This window comes from Cinclus cinclus, chromosome 3 (genome assembly GCF_963662255.1).
Source record: "Cinclus cinclus chromosome 3, bCinCin1.1, whole genome shotgun sequence".
In the NCBI taxonomy this organism is placed as follows: Eukaryota; Metazoa; Chordata; class Aves; order Passeriformes; family Cinclidae; genus Cinclus; species Cinclus cinclus.
Genome location: NC_085048.1, coordinates 53,393,155 through 53,414,478, shown reverse-complemented (window position 1 = coordinate 53,414,478; position 21,324 = coordinate 53,393,155). Strand labels below are relative to the sequence as shown.

At 37.7% G+C, this 21,324-nt stretch overlaps 1 protein-coding gene across 1 annotated transcript in view; it reads left to right on the top strand.

The window, feature by feature from the left end:
• ARHGAP18 (Rho GTPase activating protein 18) overlaps positions 1 to 21,324 on the top strand; it is a 66,443-nt gene that overhangs the window by 37,539 nt on the left and 7,580 nt on the right. The window contains exons 5-12 of the mRNA XM_062488804.1: positions 3,804 to 3,973; positions 6,139 to 6,304; positions 9,002 to 9,093; positions 11,388 to 11,465; positions 14,235 to 14,394; positions 17,046 to 17,128; positions 18,386 to 18,592; positions 19,352 to 19,504. Coding sequence (XP_062344788.1) covers positions 3,804 to 3,973; positions 6,139 to 6,304; positions 9,002 to 9,093; positions 11,388 to 11,465; positions 14,235 to 14,394; positions 17,046 to 17,128; positions 18,386 to 18,592; positions 19,352 to 19,504 — 1,109 coding nt within the window. The remainder of the gene's footprint in view (positions 1 to 3,803; positions 3,974 to 6,138; positions 6,305 to 9,001; positions 9,094 to 11,387; positions 11,466 to 14,234; positions 14,395 to 17,045; positions 17,129 to 18,385; positions 18,593 to 19,351; positions 19,505 to 21,324) is intronic.

Genomic DNA, 21,324 nt, shown 5'->3' with positions numbered 1-21,324 from the left:
CAAGAAATAAAAAGGAAATAATAAAACATATGAAAAACTAATACTTATTAGCTTAAATAGGGGAGCTATTTAATAGCAAAAGTTGTTTTCTTAACATAGGATTAGCTACAGGGGAAAAATAATAGATAAAACTGCAGTATAAGGGCAGGTTCAAAGCATAACAATCTAGTGAATGGAGAAACAATTTGTGTGTACCGTGTGTAATACAAGCATAAAGAGCAGTAATGTTTGCTTCTTGATAGGGAAAAAATCTGAAGTCTGGTGGTATTTAATTAAAGAGTTTGGTTTTGCTTTTCATTTTACATGATAAATGAGGATCCTATAGCCAAAGTAATGGTGCCAGTGAAATGCTTGCAAGGATTTTTCTTTTCAATTTATAGCATCTATAAACTAGCATTTTAGAGAAATGCCTTGTCAGTCAAAGAAAAAAATCATTCTACCTTTCCAGTCATAAATTAAGATCTGTCATCTTAGGTCCATTGGTGTATTCTCAAGATTCTCTAGGAAAACTGGGATATAGCACAGTTGACACTGCAGTGTTTCCTTGTTTTATTCCTGAGGAATTCCCATCATTTAATGTAATCTTTAAATAGCTCTGTGAACTAAGGAAAGGGTACAGAACTCATGTAAAATATGGTTTTCATATCCGCATAGACAATATTTACATTTTTCTGGATCACACTTGCATTTCTCTCATTAAACATTGCATGTGGTTGGCAGGTTGGCAGTACACCAAGGCTGCTTCCTCTTACAGCTGCTGCCTAGAAGAGGAATGTACAACAATGGGAACAAGGCTATACGACCAAGAAAAGACTCCCCACTACAGCAGCACTTTCAAATCTTGTAAATGTGCAGAGCATTACTGAGACATCTGCTTTACATGACACCTTTGTATGACCAGAGGACTGAAATAGGAGCTACAGCTTTTTTGTTTGTTAACATCAGATCCCTTCTAGGCTGGCAGGAAATATGTAGGTCAGGTATAGGCCACATTAGCATGACAAAGGTTTTGGGGGGACGGGAAACTGTTTTCATTCAGTTTGGATGCATTAAACAGTTTACATGACATATATGGATACACAGGCAGGGATACCAAGGAACAGAGTCAGGGATGAATTTGACCTTGGATATGTTTGTTTACTGAGGACTCATATATCTCTTTACCAAAAGGTGCATCTCTAGTTTCAAGATCAGCTTAGTCTTTAGTGTATGCCCTAGGTGTTTTGGGGTCTGCAGAAAGTGAGCAGAAGCCACTCTGGAAAAAAACAAGTGATGAACAATACACACAACTGGCAGAATATGAAAATGTTCTATTCTAGTTCTCACAACATTGCTTGGTTGTAAGTAGAGTCAAAATATTAACTCAAATCCACCTTCTGTTCCTGAAAGTGTCTTTGCTTAGTTAAGTATTTTGACATGGGAGTGGTTGTGTAAAGCACTGTGCCTTGCTTAGAAAGTGGCTGGGTGGCTTCAGCCATTTGCCTGTCAATTCCCCTGAGTCTGGCACTGGCTGACTGGTCTTATTTTCAGGACTTGCTCTAAATAATGTCAGAGAAGTTTTGTGTTTTTCAAGAAGATGCAGATACAATTTAGAAAAAAAACATATGCATTGCTTGTGGTTCTCCTTCACAACTCTAACTCATTTCCATCCACTTTTCCTGCACTTGTGGTATATTAGCTTTGAACAGGCTGCCGTCTCATGTGAGTAGGAGCCAGTGGCAGAATCATGGTCCCAGGACTAGGGAAGTGATTCTTCCTCTGTACTCAGCACTGGAGAGGCTACATGTCAAGTTCTGTGTCCAGTTCTGAACCCCTCTGTCACATCGGCCAGACCTGCATTCGCTTTGCCACTACAGTCCCGTGCCTGGAGTGAGTTCCACCCTGGGAACAGGAGGCCTTAGATGTGGCTCAAGCTATGGCTCCTTGGTCTTTTGGCTGGCAGATTGTGTTCAAAGGAGGCAAGGAGAAGGGGGAGGTCTTTTGCATAGGATAAGAAGGATTTATTACTTTGGGGAATCCTGGAGGCTAAACACAAAAATGGCAAAGGTGCAACAGCTTATATATGGGGGAGGTTCAAGGGGAAGGTACAAACTCTTAGCAAATTGGAGAAATTCTGAGGAGGGATAAAGGGTAGGGTTTACAAAGGCATTGTCCAATGAGAGAGGTAGGGGGGAAAACTAGGTCACATGGACTAATGGGACTTGGAGTTTTAGGGGATTTCCAAAGAGAAATTCCAAGCAGGGGGCTGGCATAAACTACTGACACAGTTTAGGATAGATTGACAAGGTGGGTGGGAAGGGGTAATTTTGGACTAAACCATTAGCTTGGGCCATAACAGAAGAAACACACTGCAACACCCCTCAATTCAGGAAGAACGTTGAAGGGCTGGAGTATGGCCAGAGGAGAGTAACAGAGGTGGTGAAGGGTCTGGAGCACAAGTTCTATCAGGAGAGGCTGAGGGAGCTGGGGTTGTTTAATATGTAGAAAAGGAGGCTCGAGGGAGTCTTGTGTCTCTCACCAACTGCCTGACAGGAGGCTGTAGCCAAGTGGGAATTGGTCTTTTCTCACAGGCAGCAACAGGACAGGAGGACACAGCCTCAAGCTGTGCTAGGAGAGGTTTAGGTTGGACATCAGGGAGAAATGCTTCACAGAAAAGCTGATAGATATTGGAGTAGACTGCCCAGGAGGTTGTGGAGTCCCTGGAGGTCTTTAAGGAAAGACTGGACATGGTGCTTAATGTCATGATATAGTTGATGTGGTGGTGTTTCGTCATAGGTTGGGCTTCAAGATCTCAAAGGTCTTTTCTGACCTTATTTATTCTGTGACTGTACTGTTTTGTAAACCTTCTGGGAACTTTCTATGATTCTGGGATTCTTTCATGTCTTGTAAAAGGAGCCTATTCCTTGATGTGTCCTTTTAGATAGACATCATGAGAAGGATGGTGGAGAGACTGAAAGTCTTCTTAGACTTCTATGCTTTGTATTAAATAGTGGTTTTTACTGTAGAATTTTCTTCTTGCTTCTTTCACAATATGGTTTAACTTCAGACCAAAGCAGTGGTTGATTTACTCTGAAATTGGGCAGCTTCTTTTTCTAAAAGCAGAACTGCCTCTCCCTTTTCTTTAGAACATTTAACAAAAAATGTTCTAAATTTGTCTAGTGTTTGATTCCTTTAAGGAACAAAGAAAGAGAAGTGAGGCAATTGTTGTGTACTTAGTCCTTCCCTGTATCATGGAAATGTGCCCAAACTGTATTGAGGAATCTAGACTCTTCAGACTGAGGTGAGAAATAGGAATGATGGAACAAAGATATGATCTGTGTACTCCCGCTTGTTTTCAGATGTTAATGCTTTGGATCATAGGGGACACATTTTTCTATTGCTTTTGAAATTTTAACAGCAGAAAAATTTGCTGATTTGTTTGCAGGATGTTACAGTCTTTGAGGCTGTAAAGTGTTTGATGGCAAAAAGCTTCTGATGCCAAAGCTCTTTGGCTCTACAAGATTCTGGGAGTCTGCTGTTTGTTTGAGGTGGATTGCTCTATCTTTTCGTAATAGATAAATAGGAGAGAAAACCCCAAGCCTTGGCAAAATTATTGAAGAAAACTTACAAAAGTTGAGCCTTTGTCAATAGCTAAATTTCCAACTGACAGAAAACAAAAATACAGGAACAGTGACTTTGCAATCAGAAAGTCCATTGCTTGCATAGCGTTAATTTCTACTTGGTTTAAAACCTACTCTCATGCACTGAGTAGTGCCCAGTTGTGCTGCTGTTGTATTTTAGCACTTTTTTTATGGTGTTTTCAGGTCCAAAGTTCAGTCTTGGAACAGATGAGCAGAAGAGCCTGCTTGAAGATATGCCATCTTCAGACACAGACATCAATTTGGAGATATCATTTGCAGAACAGGCAGCTAATCTCAAAGACAGCTCAGTAGGCAAAATGTACAAAGGTGGAGGGGGTGACACTCTTCTCCCGGTAGGTGTTTTTTATTTATTCCTTTTTTTAGCTAGAGGTACTGTTTGAGTGATACTTATTTGAGACTGAGTGAATTAGATTTAGAAGAATGTCATCAGATTTAGCTTTGTAGAGATAGATGTTCTTAAGGTAAGTAATTTTTGGGAGTAGTATGCTCAATAGCATGAAAATAACTACATTTATGACTGTTTATGTACTTGTGTGTCTGGAAAAATGCACTCTATATAGAAGCAAAAATGAACTTCTAATATTAAGCTGGAACAGTGGCTTAGTGGTAGTTGTACCACTCTATTCTTGCTTCATTTGTTTCCAGCCCCTTTTTCTGTTATCTGAGGTGAGATGCTTTATCTATAATAAAAAGCTATGTTGTGATACAAAAAGGGTTGGTGGGTGCCTGTAGAAATCTTATGCAGTTTTCTGATGCGGGTAGGCAAGGGATGAGAATGAAGAACAGAATTGTGTATAGAAGTTAGAGGTCTGAAATCAAATGGCAGGAAATTAAAGATTAATTTGAACTCAGTTTTTCTTTCCAAGTCTTAATAAAAAAAGGCTCTTTCTGAATGAATCCCTATAAAATCAAAAGAAAATCCTCCAAGAGATTTTGTTGTCGATCCTCAGAAATCTCTCTGAGGATCTCTCTTCCTAAGAGTTCATGACAATGTAACATGTACATATAACCTGTAAATTAATGACTTGTGTGAAAATTGTCTTCTTGTTTTTTTTTTCCCTAACACTGTATGCAAACATGTCTGAGTAAACACAGTTTCTGAAATAATGTTCCCAGTTCTTCAAACACTTAATTTAGATAAGGACTTGTGCAGTTCTTCAAGTAGTAATTACCCCATGTATCCTAGTTTAAACATTATAAACCAGACACTAATGGATATTTAGAGATGGATTTTTAAATGTTTGAGTTATGTTTCTCTAATGCAACCTGTTACGAGGAGATAAAAGCTATGCTCTAACTTCTGTATATATGCATATATATATATATATATATATATATATATATATATATATATATATTCAAAGACATGGCTAAGGGATTTCTTCTTCAGTTACAAAAGGAGCTGCAAAGTGATAGGCAAAGGAAGGGACTTACTATTTAAATCTACAAATACATTGGTTGCAACTTCATTATTGGCAGATATTTTGAAACGGTCATGTTTGTGCAAGTCAATAAAAGTTCAAGGTGGGGAATTGACTATGTATCTTCCTTTTGTAAATCATGTTTATGTTTTGGTATGTGCCCTTGTAGTCATGTACCGTAACCAGCAATTCATTTCTGCTATTGCTGGGTTTGTACAGGGTAAGAAAATAATTCATGAGTATGATATGTCTTTCCAAGTGGAAGAAAGTCTTGTCAAGCTTTCTGCTCTGAGTCATGCTTACTTAGAAGCCTGCTGGTGAGAAATGGAGCTATAAAGTTCAATGAGTTTGGAAGCCCCTTTCAACTAAATTCCTTATATTGATCTCTGACTGCAGCCTATGAGTATCTAGTGCAGTGGAAGTGAGCCATTATTAAGTATCTCCCTTTTGTAAGAAGAGAACTCCTTTATTATTACTTATATGGCAGCCAAATATTTTATTTTGTGTGCACAAGTGCAGAAGGATTTCTATCCCAGTTGTATGTGCATAGGATTGTTCATGGACAGCCATTTCCACCACTGTAAACTGGAAAAGGATGCAGAAGGTGGAGGGGGAATATGTGCTTGCAAGCAGGACAAATCCAGACTCTTCTCAGAGTACCAAGTTAAAGGACAAGAGTTAACGGACACAAGTCACTAATAGTGAAATTTTGTTTTGCATAGTAAAAGAGTTCCCATGAGAGCATTCCACACTGAAACAGGTTCCCACAGGGGTTATTGGGAATTTTCAAAATTCATTTGAACAGCAACAATAAGCAATCCAATCAGACTTTGAATTTAACCTTGCTTTGAGCAGCAGTTGAATTAGATGACCTCCAGAAGTCACTGGGAACCTAAATCTTCCTATCATTTTAAAATCGTCTGCTTTTTAACCTGTTTCTGGGTTTCTCCCTTGATTAAGTCAGTTAACAGCAGGCTTCATGATGAAAGGTTGTACCCTGAAGGAAGCACAGCCTTTGAGCTAAGTAATTTATCACGACTTGGATTAGTTACCCTGCATCAAATCTCTGCTTTTAGAATTTCAGACTGCCGAAGGACAAAACAGGTACCACAAAGATTGGTGACTTAGCCCCTCAGGATATGAAGAAAGTCTATTCTTTAGCACTGATTGAATTAACTGCTCTCTATGACATACTTGGGACAGAATTCAAGCAGCAAAAAGCTGTAAAAATCAAAACCAAAGGTAAGTTGGTGTTTTGTATTCTGAACCAATTGCATCTGTTTTATCCAATGAAACAAATGCACCTGTTTCTTTATGATCTTCCAGCAGAAAATTTATATGTAATATGTGAGCAGTAACAGGTCCTGAGCAACATTTAATTTTACACCTTAACTCAAGCAAGCTTTAAACAAGTTCACTGACATAATGTCTTCAGCTCTTTGTCTCAAATTAAAACCCAAGAGAGTCACTGAGCAGATAATCTAAGGAGTGAAGGACAACTATCTTAGTAGCATGCCTGTGCAGCAAAAATTGCTTCACAGAAGTTTGTATGTGCTGATTTATTCTCAAAGAGCATGAGCATGTGCTCTTTGTGGGTATTCTTTTCCTGATTTCCTGAAGGTAGGTACTGGTCTACTTTCAAAATTGGACTCAATGTTCTCAAAGGTCTTTTTCAGCCTTTACAGTTCTGTCCTTCAGGTGAGCCTACATGACTTTTGTGCTTTTGTTGCCACAGGTGGGAGATTCTGGGAGCCTTTGTTACTTGTTTTCTATTCTGTCTGGCACAAACATTACTGTGTCATATAGGCCTTGCCCATCCAGTATTTACTTAGGCTATAATGCAGTTGTTATGCTGAATGGCATCATATAAAGTGGAAGATTTAAACTGTTGCAGAGGAGGCAGAAACAACTGCTATATGTCAGTTTTCTCTGCAAGCCGTTGGAGCGTATGTGTAATCACAGTGGTTTTCTTGGGGAGCATAGAAAGCATGGAAACCAATTTCTTCATGCTAGAGGTTTTCAGTGCTTTGTTTGGTTTTTGTATTTTTGGCTTCTGCTAAATGCTTTACAAGAGCTTGAGATGTCTTACCAGTTAATCACAAGCCTGCTTTGGCCAAAACTCTGATGTCAAGGTTCAGTGAATGTGACAGTGCAATAGCTCACTTTAAATAATTGAAAGCAACAGAGAGCATAGAGATACACAGCTAGGTGCAATAGATTCTTCAGAATACATTCTTCACTTTACAGTAGAAGTAAACAGCTTTTTTAATGCAAAAGGCATACACAGAAACATCAATAAGACCTTGATCGCTTGAATTCATTTTCTTCTTGCTGAAATACTTGTGCTGTCACTAATAAACAGAGACAGAGCACTTCCTTCTCTTTTATTTTGGGTCATAGTTTTAACTGCTTCTTCTTACAAAAGTAATTGTTAATTGACCTTCACTCTCAGCATTATTATCTGAATGGCAGGCATTCATAAAATGTTGAATTGATTTAAAACTTTTTTAAGAGGTAAAAAAGGCTAGACTTAATGGCAATATGTAGGAAATGGACAAAATGACATCACCTTTTCTGCTATGCTAATCTGCTTTTGCAATATATTGCCTTCAGTGCCTTGTTGCTCTGTCTGACCCTTACCTCTTCACCCCTTAAGTGTTATTTGGCCAATTGATTCATACTTTGGTGGGTCTATTTGCTTTCTCCTTTGTGCTTGAGTATGTAAAAATGATGAAAATGTCATTCTGGGGAATGCTGGGCTGTGCCCAGCACTGCCTTTGTATTGACCTCCTGGAGTTTGCTTTTTCAACTATATTTCAATGGAAACTTTTATTATTGACAAGAACTTCAAGATAATAAAGCTAAGGGATGTGGATATTGCCTGTATGTATGAGTCCCTTGTATTTTATGGGTAGACGTTTTATGCTGACAGAGATACAAGAACTTCTGGTTTGGCACCGGAATTGATCTTTCTTTGATGTATATCATATTTTCTCAAGGGCTGACAGTTTTTTTTAGTAATTGTGTCTGTTCTGTGTTCAATACTGGCATGGCATCATACCAAGCAGCAGTTGTTAACTACATGTATTGTTATATGCTGGTCCAGAAAACTTGCACATACAGCAATTATCAGGATTTCTGACAGAGAAGTTCTGTGTCAGCAAAATTTAGGTTAGTTATTATTAGCATAGCTCTGTTTAAATGGTTATTCACTTATATTCAACTGGGCCATAACACATGAAAGTCCCATTTACATGAAGGTTAAGGTTAGCTTTTCATCAGGGCTAAATTAACAGCGACTGAATTCCTTTTAAAAAATTAATTGCCTTAGTCCTCTTGTAAAAGTTATTTTATAAGCAATAATTAACTTTATTTTTGCTTTTTTTAAAAATGAACGTTTAGTGAGTTGGTTATATTTCTGTTCTGCTGGTGCTGTATAATTCAAAAGCACAGGAGTTGAAAAGTTGTTATATCCAAACTCTTGCAGAGAGAAGTGTTCAGAGCAACTCTGAGTGATAATTGTCTCATTTTAGTGACCAAGTTCTGGATATTTTACTCATGCCATTTCCATCTCAACTGTATCATCTTGCCTTGGGTGGTGAAGATCTGCATTGCATGGTCATCATCACATCCATTCTGCAAACCAGAACTACGCAGATGGTTCATTTATGCAATTTGCTTTATGTGCTGCAGAATATGTGGATGGCAATTTGAAGTCAAAACAGAAGACTCTTGAGGAAGAAATTATGAATCCTTTTAGCCTGAATGTTTCGTGTAATAACTTGATTGGGAAAGACATTAAAACACTTTAAACAAAAGGTCAATATCTCTGAGCACATTGAATAGACATATTGTTTCAGAAATGGGGGTTTATGCCAGTATCACATGTACTTGAAAAGTTGTGGATATTATCTCAGATTCTCTTGCTTTATTCTTCAGATTCTGGCTTGTTTGGTGTCCCACTGTCACTTTTACTGGAACAAGATCAGAAAAAGGTCCCAGGAACCAAGATCCCACTGATTTTTCAGAAGGTAAATAGGCATGAAGAAGTTAACTTTTTACATACATGCAAAATGACAAAACCATAACCATTTTGTCCTGGATTTATTTGCTTCCTGTAGCAGTTTTCAGTATAATACTCCAATCCATCCAAGTTATTGTAACTTGTATTTGAAACTTTACTTACTAATACAGTAAATGTGATATTTTGCATTGTATCAGACATATTTTGAATCGAAGAAATAAGCTCACAAGGCAAGTTTTTCCAGAAGGCTTGTTGCTTTAGTACAGAAGGGCGTGCTTTGGCCCATATGGCGTCATGGCAATGGGGGAGATAATTGGAAAGAAGATGGAGACCCTGGATTTACTGCCCATGCATAGCACATCTCATTTCATGGGAAGAAAAGAAACCACTGTGTGTGGACCTGTCTTAACACTGACAGAGACTCAGTGCTCTATGATCACATTTCAGTCTGTTTGTAGATGTGCTTGTTACTTTTTGAGAAAGAGAAATCTCAAAGTAGTTTTGCATCATGGTCTCAAAACTACTGCTGAGTTATTCATGCCAGAAATTACTTCATCAGGATGAGAAAAACACATTTCTGGGAAAGATGCTATTCTATAAACTGAGAAATCAAGTTGCAAATAGTGATTGATCACTATGCTATGCTAGCAACATGGAAAATTCCCCATAAACATTAATATCATATAGATATGATTTGTTTTGCAAGGTGCAGACATAATTTGGAATACAGGTTTACTTCAAATGACAGTATGCAAACAAAAAGTTTCCTATTTCTTCTGCTTGTTCTCTGCAGCACCTGCTTTCCAAGAATGGGGGATTTATATAAAGTGTAAGAGAGCAGTTTTGTTCATTCTGCTTTTCATAAACGTATCTTGTTTGTAACTGAAATGAAACAAAGCAAGCTAGCAGGAAGGCTGCTTAATTTAAAATAGAAATACACCTACTTTTTATTTCACTGAGAAATTTAAATTTTCAAAAATGATGTAATTTAGTCAGGGTTTTTCCTGCTGGAAAATCTGTCAGTAATTCCAATTCATGTGTCATCATCAGAAGTTTCTGCTGACAGTTAAGTCCTGTCTCTGGCCTGCTAATAAAGCCATGCAAAGCAGCCCTGATAGAGATGAAGAGGGGATTAGCCACAGGTAGGAGGCTAGTGGTGGCCAGCTCTGTGCCAAGGGGGCACCAGTGGGTGTGTGTTTGTGAAGGAGTTGTGGCCACCAGTCATGCCACCAGACCTTGCCTTCCCCACAAGTGGTGATGATGGCAGGTCAAACACTGCCCACAGCAGTGCCCAGCAGATGTGAGTGGCAGGCGCCGATCTGCTGTAAGCTGGGTGCAGGGTGAGTTGCATGGAGTCAGTTAGCACTATTTTTTTTTTTTCTTTTAAACCATGGAAAATGCACCAGAGTGACACTTCTAGTGCTGTTTTCTAACTTTGTGGGGTTTCTGTCCAGTCTTTTTAATGGATTTTATCTGTTACATGAATGTAGTGGTAGTTAAACTCCCTTTAATTTCTGTAACTGGAAAAAACACAACTCTGTTGCGTAATTTTTATTACTCAAGCACTAGTGCAGGAAGGCATGTAACAAAGGCACTGCCCCAGTTAAACATCATGGGAACTGTTTGTGCTAAAATTTTGTTGTCAGCTTTTGGCGCTTACAGATTTGTTTTAAATACTCTTAAATCCATCCTTCAGTGAATATTTATAGGCATATTATTTAGAGAAAAAAAATATTATATGGGTTTTAAGTACTGTATGGAATTTCTGCAAATTTATCTCTGTGAAGGGCTGCAAACTTCTCAGTCTGTTAGGAGAATGTCAGAATTTGCAAATCAGAGACTTCTTTAACGCCTAGAAGTTCTTAGTTCTCCTCTTGTAAAGTCCTAGAATATTCATGAGACTGTTACCTTAATTATTTTGATTTGGAGACATTTTAGCAAGGGTAGTAATGGGGATATAATTTTGAAGCCACAGTAATTTTTGAAAAGAATTCTTAAGTCTTCAGAGAAGGCTTGAAGGAGGTAAAAATATACAGTTTTCTTTTTTAATTCTATAAACAAACTCTTCTTTAATAGTATTCATAAAAAAGGGTAAGAACCACATTAAAGTTTTTTTCTACAACAGCTGTTATCCATTGGCAAACTGTGTTTGAACCTTGGCTTGTTACAAATGGATGTGTACAAATTCATATGCACAGAGAGAGAGAGATACAAGCATAAAGGCTTCAATATATCAGGAATGTGTGCCAGTAATTTTTAATTGGCATCTCTGTTCATGCCAGTTTGGTTTGTGTTTGACAGCTGATTGCCCAGATAGAAGAGACAACTCTGGAAACAGAGGGACTTCTTAGAATACCAGGAGTTGCGACAAGAGTAAAGGTAAAACATTGGGCAGGTTATTAATATCCCCCAAAATGTATGTGGGGTTGGTGAATTTATTTTGTTTACAAATATATAAGGTACACAAATACACTTTAGCAAGCCATTGTTATGAAACTCTTCAAAAACAGAAAGCAAGATCTCTTTACAAAGAAAACTGAATTATATTAGCCAGTGAAATGATGTTTTCACTCAGTGTAGTTTTGCAGAAAGACTCGTTCAAAGTTCAAGTTCGAAGGAGACTCAAAGCTACATTTCAAATTCAGTTGTGCCAAAATCTCATTAATTCTTGGCATGAGCTTTCCAGCCTTTTGCTTTTTCCCTGAACCAGTTTAATCATCCGAACAGTTCATACACAGTCTTTCTACCCCAAGAGGAAGGTTTTCTCTGGCATTGTGAGCCTTTTTTAATAGCTAGGCTTAACCTGTGTTACAGGGCAAGGCAGGCAGCATGCACTGAAGAACCTCTCACATTTATTTTTATGAACAGCAATATAACTGCTCGGCTCGCTGAGCGCAATCTTGTTAGGCACGTCTGTGCACACCGACACTTCGCAGGGTGAGTGCCAATTACATGCAGACTCTTCCCCAGTATTTGCCTTAATGCAGTGAGCTAAATACACAGTGTGATTCATGCCAACACTCAATGTGTTAAAAAGACGGTCTGAACTGGCCTTAAATTCTAAACAGAAAGGACCATTTAAGTGGATTCAGCTGTCCGAAGATGCCTGCCAGCCTCTGTTGTGTAGAACTTGGTCCAGCTGTTGGTTCATTAGAAATAACTAAAAGAAGGGAATATTATGGCAATTGGGTTTGTTTATTTATCAGTAACTAAGATACTAATTTTTTTTTCAGCTTTCCTCCATTCTTTATTTTCCGCTTCACATCAGTTCTGCAAAGTGGAGTGATTTCTTAGTGATTTTGTTTATTTGTTTGTTCTTTGATTTTGTTAGCTTAATACAATTTCCCAGACAGTGGATCATCCACGATTCAGCTTTCATTTATTTTTAACCTCTCTATTTGCAGGAACTACTTCTTTAAATTAAGCAATAGTTTTGTTAGCAAATATGTTTAGTTCTTTTACTTATTCTAATAGAAAATTTTTTAAAGAGCAAGGAATTTGTCATGCTAAAGGAATGAAATTTTCCCTTAATTTTCTTAAACAGAAAAAAAAGTATTTTCTTCATTATATAGTTTTATAGAGAGACACAGAAAAATACTTTGCTATCATATTCTATAGATTTTAGGGTTGTTATTTTTAAAAAGGCATAGTCAAATACATTTACTTTAAAATGTAGGCATTGGAGCACTAGGATGCAGTTGAAATTTCTGCCTTTGGCTCTCATATAAAATGATTGTATCTATTTGTATAATACTGCATTTACTGCAGTGATTTGGTCTGAATATGGATGTAGAAGGTGATGAGTCTCAGAGGGAGTATTTTCATCTCTGTTTCTAAAGCTTGCTATTTCTGATGATCAGGAAATCATACCCACTTGACTTTAGACGTCTGAATTTATGACCATTGCACATTTCAACCTCCGTTACGGTCAGTGGAGACAGAAGATCTCTCTGGAAGACAGCTGAGAATATCCAACTTTTATATCAAACTAAAGAGTCCACATTTTCTTTGTAAATAGATCAGTTTTCCATTTGTACAAAGTTAAATCTAATTAGAAGGGTAACTTAAAAATGTATCTAATAGCCTCTGTTCAATGTTCCCTTCTTACCCAATAAATAATTACAGCCATATTTTTCCACAGCACATATTTTACAAAACAACCCAGCATCTCTGTCCTTTTCCATCCAGAATAACTGAGCTTGAAGAAGGGAGTGACCTGTGAGAGATGCCTCAGGGCCCCTGGCCCTCTACTGAGGTTACTTCTCACTCTGCCAGACTAGGAAATAAATGAAGTGGGTGTGAGATCAGGACTGATACTTAGCAATGGACTAAGAAGGACTTGCTCTTTGCAATGTGTTCCCATTTGTGCATCTGTGAAAGCCCAGTAGTAGCACTGCCATGGCAGCAGGGCAGGGATATGGTAATGTCTGCTGCCATCCTTTTCCAGCCCCAGAGTTATGACATTCCACTGAGACGTGCACAGCACAGGTTACTCCACTGCATTTGGGGGCAGGTTATGATCTGGGGGCAGTCCACTTCCACACAGGGTATGTTTGACACCCCGTGCTAGGCAAAGCTGTATGTACCCAGCAGCATGGAGTTCCCTGTAGATGGCAAGATATTCAGCTATTCAGTTACACAAATCATTCCCTGTGTTTTAAAAAGAGAACCAGCCTCACCTTAGTGTATATTTTGATAAGAAGCTGTGTGTCAACACACATAATTACCTTATTTGTTTATGAAAATGGCCATGTATGCATTGCAGCAACACCCTTGGGCTGCAGTTTCAGAATTGCTTTGTATATCAGACAAGTCTTAATATTTGGGTGAAGGGGAAGTCATGACCCTTACGTGCTTGAGTATGATAACTGTTTCTTATTGTATATTTATTCCATATGGCCCTGACTTAGGCCCATGTTTTTTTTCCCTGTATGATTTGACTGCTGCCTATTAATGTGTGTTTGCTTGCAATACTTCTGATCCCACATTTATCTGTTTTGCAGCAAAACATCAGCAGCAACTGGAGTTAAATGATATTTCAGATATCCCTCCCCCACTTTCAAAGTGTAGAAAGTATTGCTGTGTGTATAATGCGTGACTTGCAGCAGCCAAATGTTACTGGTGCTCTCTGTATCCATTGCATTTCAGGGTCTTTGCCAAGAACTGGAAGCAAAATTTTATGAAGGGACTTTCAACTGGGAAAATGTAAAGCAACACGATGCAGCAAGTCTTTTAAAACTCTTCATCCGTGAACTGCCTCAGCCACTCGTCACTGTAGAATATCTCAAAGCTTTCCAAGATGTGCAGAGTGAGTAATGTCCTTTCTGTCTCTGCTGAAAGAATTGATACCCATGCAGAGAAGTTCCTCTTTGCTGAGAAACAAATTGAATAACAACAATATGAGTTCTCCTGAGAAAAGATGGGCATAGTTTTTGCTACTGTGCAAATAACATCTTTCATGTAATAGCTATTTTTTTGTAGCTTGCACATACAATGAAAGCACATTTTCACTTCCTAATGTTTCTGATAGTAGTTAGGAGGTATACAAGGGTTACACAGAAAATGTATATGACAGTATGAGTTTATAAATAGTGTTTGCTTCAAAAGAAAAACACAACAAAGATAAGCAGTTCTTCAGGAAATAGAACAAATTATGATTTATACTGTTTAGGATCTTTTATCCATTTATAAGAGAAGAGGTTAGAGCAGAATAGTCAGAACTGCTGATCGTCTGTGGTCCCTTGAGATCAGCAAGTTCTTGTGAAAATGTCTTCTTTGCCAACTAATCACCAAGACAGCAAACATACAGCTGTAACTGGAAGAGAGTGGCTTGGTGATAATGAACCCACAGTGAGAACCCACATGCATTAACTCCCCAGTCAACATAGAACTGCAAGTTCTATTTCCCATGTCTGCAGACAGAGCAGTGGCTCATTTCTAAGAGGGGCTTTCAGAGGGGCAACCCAGAAAATTCTGGGTTGGAAGGAATCCACAAGGAGTATTAAGTCCAACTCTTTGAATGGTCCATATGGGGATCAAACCATCAACCTTGGCGTTGTTAGCACCATGCTCCATCCAACCAACCAAGCCAAACGCAGGGTCAGAGAATTCACATGGACAGGCAGACTGACAAATATTCTAAAAATGACAGCCTATATGTCAAGTCTTCCAGGTCTGAGCTGCCTTTCAATGCTGTCATGTTGGTTGGAGTAAGGGGTTAGTGCTTTGGCCTGCTACACAGTGTTGTTGATTTTGCAATATTGAGTGTCAAATTAAAACTGGCCAGAATGCTTTCAGATGGTGCTGGCAGCAAAAAGCTCCACAAGGTTGCTCCATTTACTGGATGGTGATTGGAGCCAGGAGGGTTTCTGCTTGTGCTCCTCAGCTGTCTGAAGGCTTATGCGCTTTTGCTTACACAGAAATACTCAGGTTCCAGGATCCAAATCACTTTCTATGTTGAACCACAGGATTTGCTTCAAAACAGATATAACATTTCATAGACTCCCATTGTTTAAGTCATTTGTCTTGTTGGTTGCATGCAATAACATTAGATGGTAGAGAAAAAGGACATCTTTGTGACAGTAATCAGTGTTTATCGTGATACTGTGACCAAGTAGTGTGGTTAGAGTTAAGTATTTAAAGAACATAATTTGAACAATTTAATTTGCTAATTTAAGTAATGTAAGCAACTAAAATTCAGTTGTTGCTTAGGTGAGCAGACAGAAACTCTTCATCTAAGTAATGAATTTTACATTTTTTTGCAATTGTATTTTTTCTTGCTTTCCAAGGAAAAGATTGATTCTCATTGCTTTTTGAATGTTGTGGCATATGGTGTTTTGAAACTGAATTTAAGCCTTACTTTTAATGTGTGTCTTTCTAAAGCAGGTTGATACATTGCTCTCACAATTTGATGTTTTAAATGGCTATACAATTTGCCACTCATTTATTCAGATCCTTAATTTTTAGTATAGTAGAAAATAGTCAGCAAGGTGGGGTTTTTTTGTTTCATCAATGAACTTTTATTTTTGTTTGTAGTGTCTCCTGAGTTTATTTGGATGAAGTGTATTTGAAATAGCAATTCAGTTGGAATTCCAGCAGGGTGCATGACAGCAGCCCTGTTGAATTTTGAAATAGTGTTATAAAACTATGTTGTGCAGGTACCTCCTTCTTCACCTGTTTTCTGTATGGCCTGATTCATTAGGAGTCTCCTGAGAAGACTTGCCAGAGCATGTCCTCTAAAGGAGGACAGGAGGTTTATCACAGGTGACAAATAAGAGAGCTGGAGCTTTGTGCACTGCCAGAATGCAGGAGCTTTTCTAGGAGGTGGAGGAGTGTAGCGATGCAGCTTGGATGAATGATGCACCACTGAGCAATTGGTAAAAGGCAGAAGCAATATTACTTTTCCTTAATTGTAGCTTGTCTCATTTGGTACAGAACTCTCTTCTGTAGATACATGTTAAGCTTCTCTGCTCTTGGTTTTATCCCTGCTGGTTTGCCATTGCAGCTGCTGTTGTTACGTCGCTGGAGACCTGCCTTACTCAGTTACATGTGGTATTCATTTCGTGTGGGTGACTTGGGAGATCATGCAACTGTGAAGGCAACCAGAGAAGCTGTGAAGGCAGTGTTGAATATACCCTTTGATATGTTGGGGCATAGGCTCAGAAAGGGAGGAACTGTTAGCTATTCCTTCTTGTAGCATTGCAAAATAAAGAAGGAATCACAAAACATCTAGAAAACATTGTCAAAAGACTGCTGAGTCACACACCAACTGAATCCTAAAAGAACATTTGGAAATGAGTATCACAAAACCAAGATCTGCCAGTCTTTTGTCATACTGTGATAATTAGCCATGTGTATGCATTCAGCATTTTGCAAGGAGTTTCAACTTAGAAGTCATGCTTTTTTGAAGAGTATAAATAGCAATTTCAAAATCCTGAGTTCTATGTGCTTTATTGGCAGATCTCCCAACAAGGAAACAGCAACTGCAAGCTTTGAATCTTTTGGTTATCCTTCTACCTGAAGCAAACAGAGACACCCTGAAGGTTAGAACTGCTAATATTATTTTCCTGCATAAATACTTTGTTTCTATGAATGCACTGTAATGAATGCTGTTGTCTTTTTAACATTCTTTTTTTTTTCTGTTCAAAGATAATGCTGAAACTAGTGATTCTTTTTATTCCCCCATATTTCACATAGCTTTGGGAGAAATAAAAACAAAACAACTTAGGGCCCTAATTCTTCCCAAATGACTTTTAAGAATGTGACTTGACATTTTTTCAGGATTACAATAGAAATTGCCCAGTGAGCAACCTTTTCTCTTAGAAGTTTTGCTCCTTTTTTTTTCTTTTTTTTCATCTGTCATTATTTCCAGTGCACAAAATAAACAATGTTAGAATACAATGAATGTGAGTTTCCTTTTATGAAATGGGTTTAGTTCTTAATTTTTAATCCTCACTTTCCTCTGTGCTGTTTTTTTCTACTGTCAATAAACTAGAAATTTACACTTCCTGTTGCTATTTCTAGCATGTTACATGGATTTGTCCAATTTGAGCTTGCCCTTTTGTAGCAAAGCTATTAATGTTTTTTTCAAAATATGCTTACTCTTAAAGCTGTTGCAATCAAGAATGAGTGTGGGATTTGTGTAGGATGCAGAACATCATCTATTACAGGCAAAAAATCCTACTAGGTGTTATTGTTCATACAAGACTTTCTTTTTGAGTTTGTTTATTGTGTGGAGGTAGTCAAGAATGCTCCTGAGTTGAGCTAAAATACCTGGAACTGAATTAATTGAAAATTGCCAGTTTCTAACTGGCTACCTGTCATTCACAATGCAGTCCTTTCCTCGTGAATTGCTTACCTTACAGAATTAGCCACCCCATGTTTCCATAACCATGACAGCTGGCACGATTGCGTTCACTTTCAGTTTAACAAATGCCAACAGTAATGTCTTCACAAGAATCTGTGGGATGCTGCTTATGCACCTACATGACAAAGGTTTTGAAACAAATCTTACTGTGCGGGGCCTCAAAGTCACATTAATGCTTTTGAAAATGTTACCCACAAAAACAACAAGAATGTTTTACTTCATCACTTGGAGGAAACAAAGCTTGTATTACTGTTCTGTGAATAAATATATTCACACTTCTATTATTGATTACTTTTAATGTGGTTTTATTAGGAGTTAAGAGCTTTTTCAAAAATATATGCAACATCATGTTTCACTCGTGTTCATTTTCAGCTCTGCACGTGCTTCACTTTTCACATGCAGAGTTGAGCTGAAAGTTCTGCTCTTATTTCAGGTACTGCTTGAATTCCTCCAAAGGGTAATTGATCACCGAGACAAAAATAAGATGACATTGAAGAATGTTGCAATGGTGATGGCCCCAAACCTTTTCACGTTTCATGGGTTTGGCTCAAAGGCTATTGAACAAAGCGAGTTTGCTATGGCAGCTGGGACAGCAAATGTCATGCGCTTTATGATTCAGTACCAAAAACTTCTCTGGACAGTAAGTGTGTTTTTAAGGAAGATAAATTTCAAAATGGGGTATCTGAATTGAGAAGTCATGTGAAGTTACATCCATGATTCAGAAAAGGATCCAGCTGGGTTCTTGATCATAAGTAACTTTTATGGGAGCAAAAGAAAAATATTACCTCTGATTTTAAGCTCTGGTGGTCAGAGTTTTAATACTGTATGTACTACAGGTGAACTCAAAAATAAGTCCTGGGGGATATGTGTATTTGCTCTATTAGTATATATTGCTGTGGGCAATTCTTTTTGGCTTAGAGGTATTAGCAGGAAACACAGTGTTTGAACTCATTGCCCTTTTAGGCCAAACTTAATATTATATAAAACATGTTTTGATAAAGCATGAATTATGTCATGCTCATAAGCAAAGCTCTAGCTCAGACAAACTGGACAAGTTGGAGGTGTGTTATCCATCAGCAACTTGAAATAATTTTAACCTTTGCTGCATGTGAGGAAAAGCAATTATCACCATTTTACACACTAAGTGTCAAGTGAATGTTTTTAGCTGACAAAAGTAAAATGTATGATTCCACCTCTCCTCCCCTGAGAAGTTACTGAATGGAATATCTTATCACAAATGGAATGGTTTTTAAATTGTTTCACAGTTTTATGTTATTTGAACCTTTATTTATTGCTGGAAAGAATCGCTGTTTTTGAGTTCTACCTGATAATCTGCCGATTTATGAAGTTTTGGTGTGAAAATTATGTATTTATTCATGCTCACTCTATGTTTATCTAGATTCCAAAGTTTATTGTTAATCAAGTGAGAAAACAGAACACTGAAAGCCAGAAGAAGGAGAAAGAGAAGAAGGACAAAGCGATGAAGAAACTTCTGAAAAAGATGGCATATGACCGGGAAAAGCATGAGAAACAGGAGAAGACTCCTAATGATGTAAGGAAACACATCTGAAATGCTTTATTAATAGGATCATAATTTTTACTGGAAAAGTGGATACAGCAGAGGGGATATATGCATTTTTAATTGACAATTTCAGTAGATAGCAAGTTAGTGTAGATTTCACAGTTTGCGAGTTACTGACATGACACATATAGAGGGTTGTACTGGTTTTTTGTTTGTTTTCACAGATTTTTCAGAATGTTTCTGTTCTGAAAACTGATATCCCACAGGTTGTTTCAGTCTGGGCATCTGAGATAAATATACATTAGGTCTGTATTTGTAGGGAGAGCAAGTGTTGTGACACGACTCAGTATTACTGAACCCACTTTTAGACATGTTGTTGTCCAGTGGAAGTCACAGCAGACCTTGTGTTTACATAAAAACTAATTATCTAGATTTCCCTATTCGATATTTAAAAGTGTTTGGAAACAGATCTGGCATTTAATTCTTCTTCCATCTACAGGAGTAGATGAAAACCACTGAACTCTTTGTCCCAGTCCAAGAAACCCCAAAGGACGAAACAAACATGAAAAATGGATGAACTGCTTCTTATGCAGCTGTTGTCCAAGTGGCTAGTGCCAGCTTACCCCAGTGTATATAACCCATAGTTCAGTATCTCTCCTTTAGGTAACTGGCTTCTGCCATACCCATCAGTGATGTCAAGGCATATGTTTCAGCATAACTACTCTTCACACATTCTTTAAAATACAAAAATCCTGTGGCAGTTATAGTGTTAATTTTTTCTGTGGTTCAGAAATATTTTAGTTGAGCTGTTCCCAGTGACATCAAAACTTCAAAAATACATCTCATGCATGTTGAAATTGTTGATAATTTTTATGATGACTATTTGTTGAAACTTTTAACCTATACAGTATAGTACCTTAATTATAAAGCATTTGAAGTACATTATTCCAAAGATAGTTTAAATATACGAACAGGTAATACCAAATACATGTGTTCTGCTAACCGTAATGAAAGCATATCAGATTTGGGTGGTGTGAGAAAATCATATTTCGGTGGTGTGAAAGTATACCCTCTTGTGGGTTGGAGTCACAGTGACGATTCTGGTGAGGTAGAGTCATCTTGTGGTTGCTGGTAGAAATGCAGTGCTCTGAGCAGTCTGGTTTTCTTACCAAGTGTGTGTATGTCAGACTGTTACCAAAGAAAGGGTTGTCATATTCTTATTAAAGGCATTTTTTTAATCTTTTCAGCCAAAGAAAATAGAATGTAGCAAATGAATATGTTATGTATCCAGAATCTGCTGGCGACTTATATTTCAGTGTTCCTATCTCATTTTCTATGCAGTATTTGACACAGTCTTAACGTCGAAAATTAATTAGTTCCCCAGGCATCACTTTGCCTTACTTTCGTATTTGCCTATATGAAGGGATCTTTACACAGAATGGTTTTAAAAGAGAGCTAATTAAACACTGGAATTTGTTTTTCTTGGTCTAATAAGAAAAGAATTCTTTGAATTCAATTCACTTGAGTTGTGATGACATGTAATGCTGCCATCCTGTGTTCAATGCTGAAATAGCAGCAAATGCACTGAAAAAGTAAATGCTGTTTCAAGTTCAGGTATTGGATTTTTTTCTTTTATATAATTCAGTGCAAAGATATGTCTTTTTAAGCCACTGGAGAGTTAGGGCTGAGGCCTTTTATAGTAAATTATGCCTTTTTAATCCATTGGGGAGATAGAACTGAGGCCTTGTGTAATATTCTTACTCAAATGTGAATGTAAAGTTACTATTCAATAATTTTCTTTAAGACCTAGAATTCTGTGGAGATTTTAATCAAAATTAAATGGTACAATT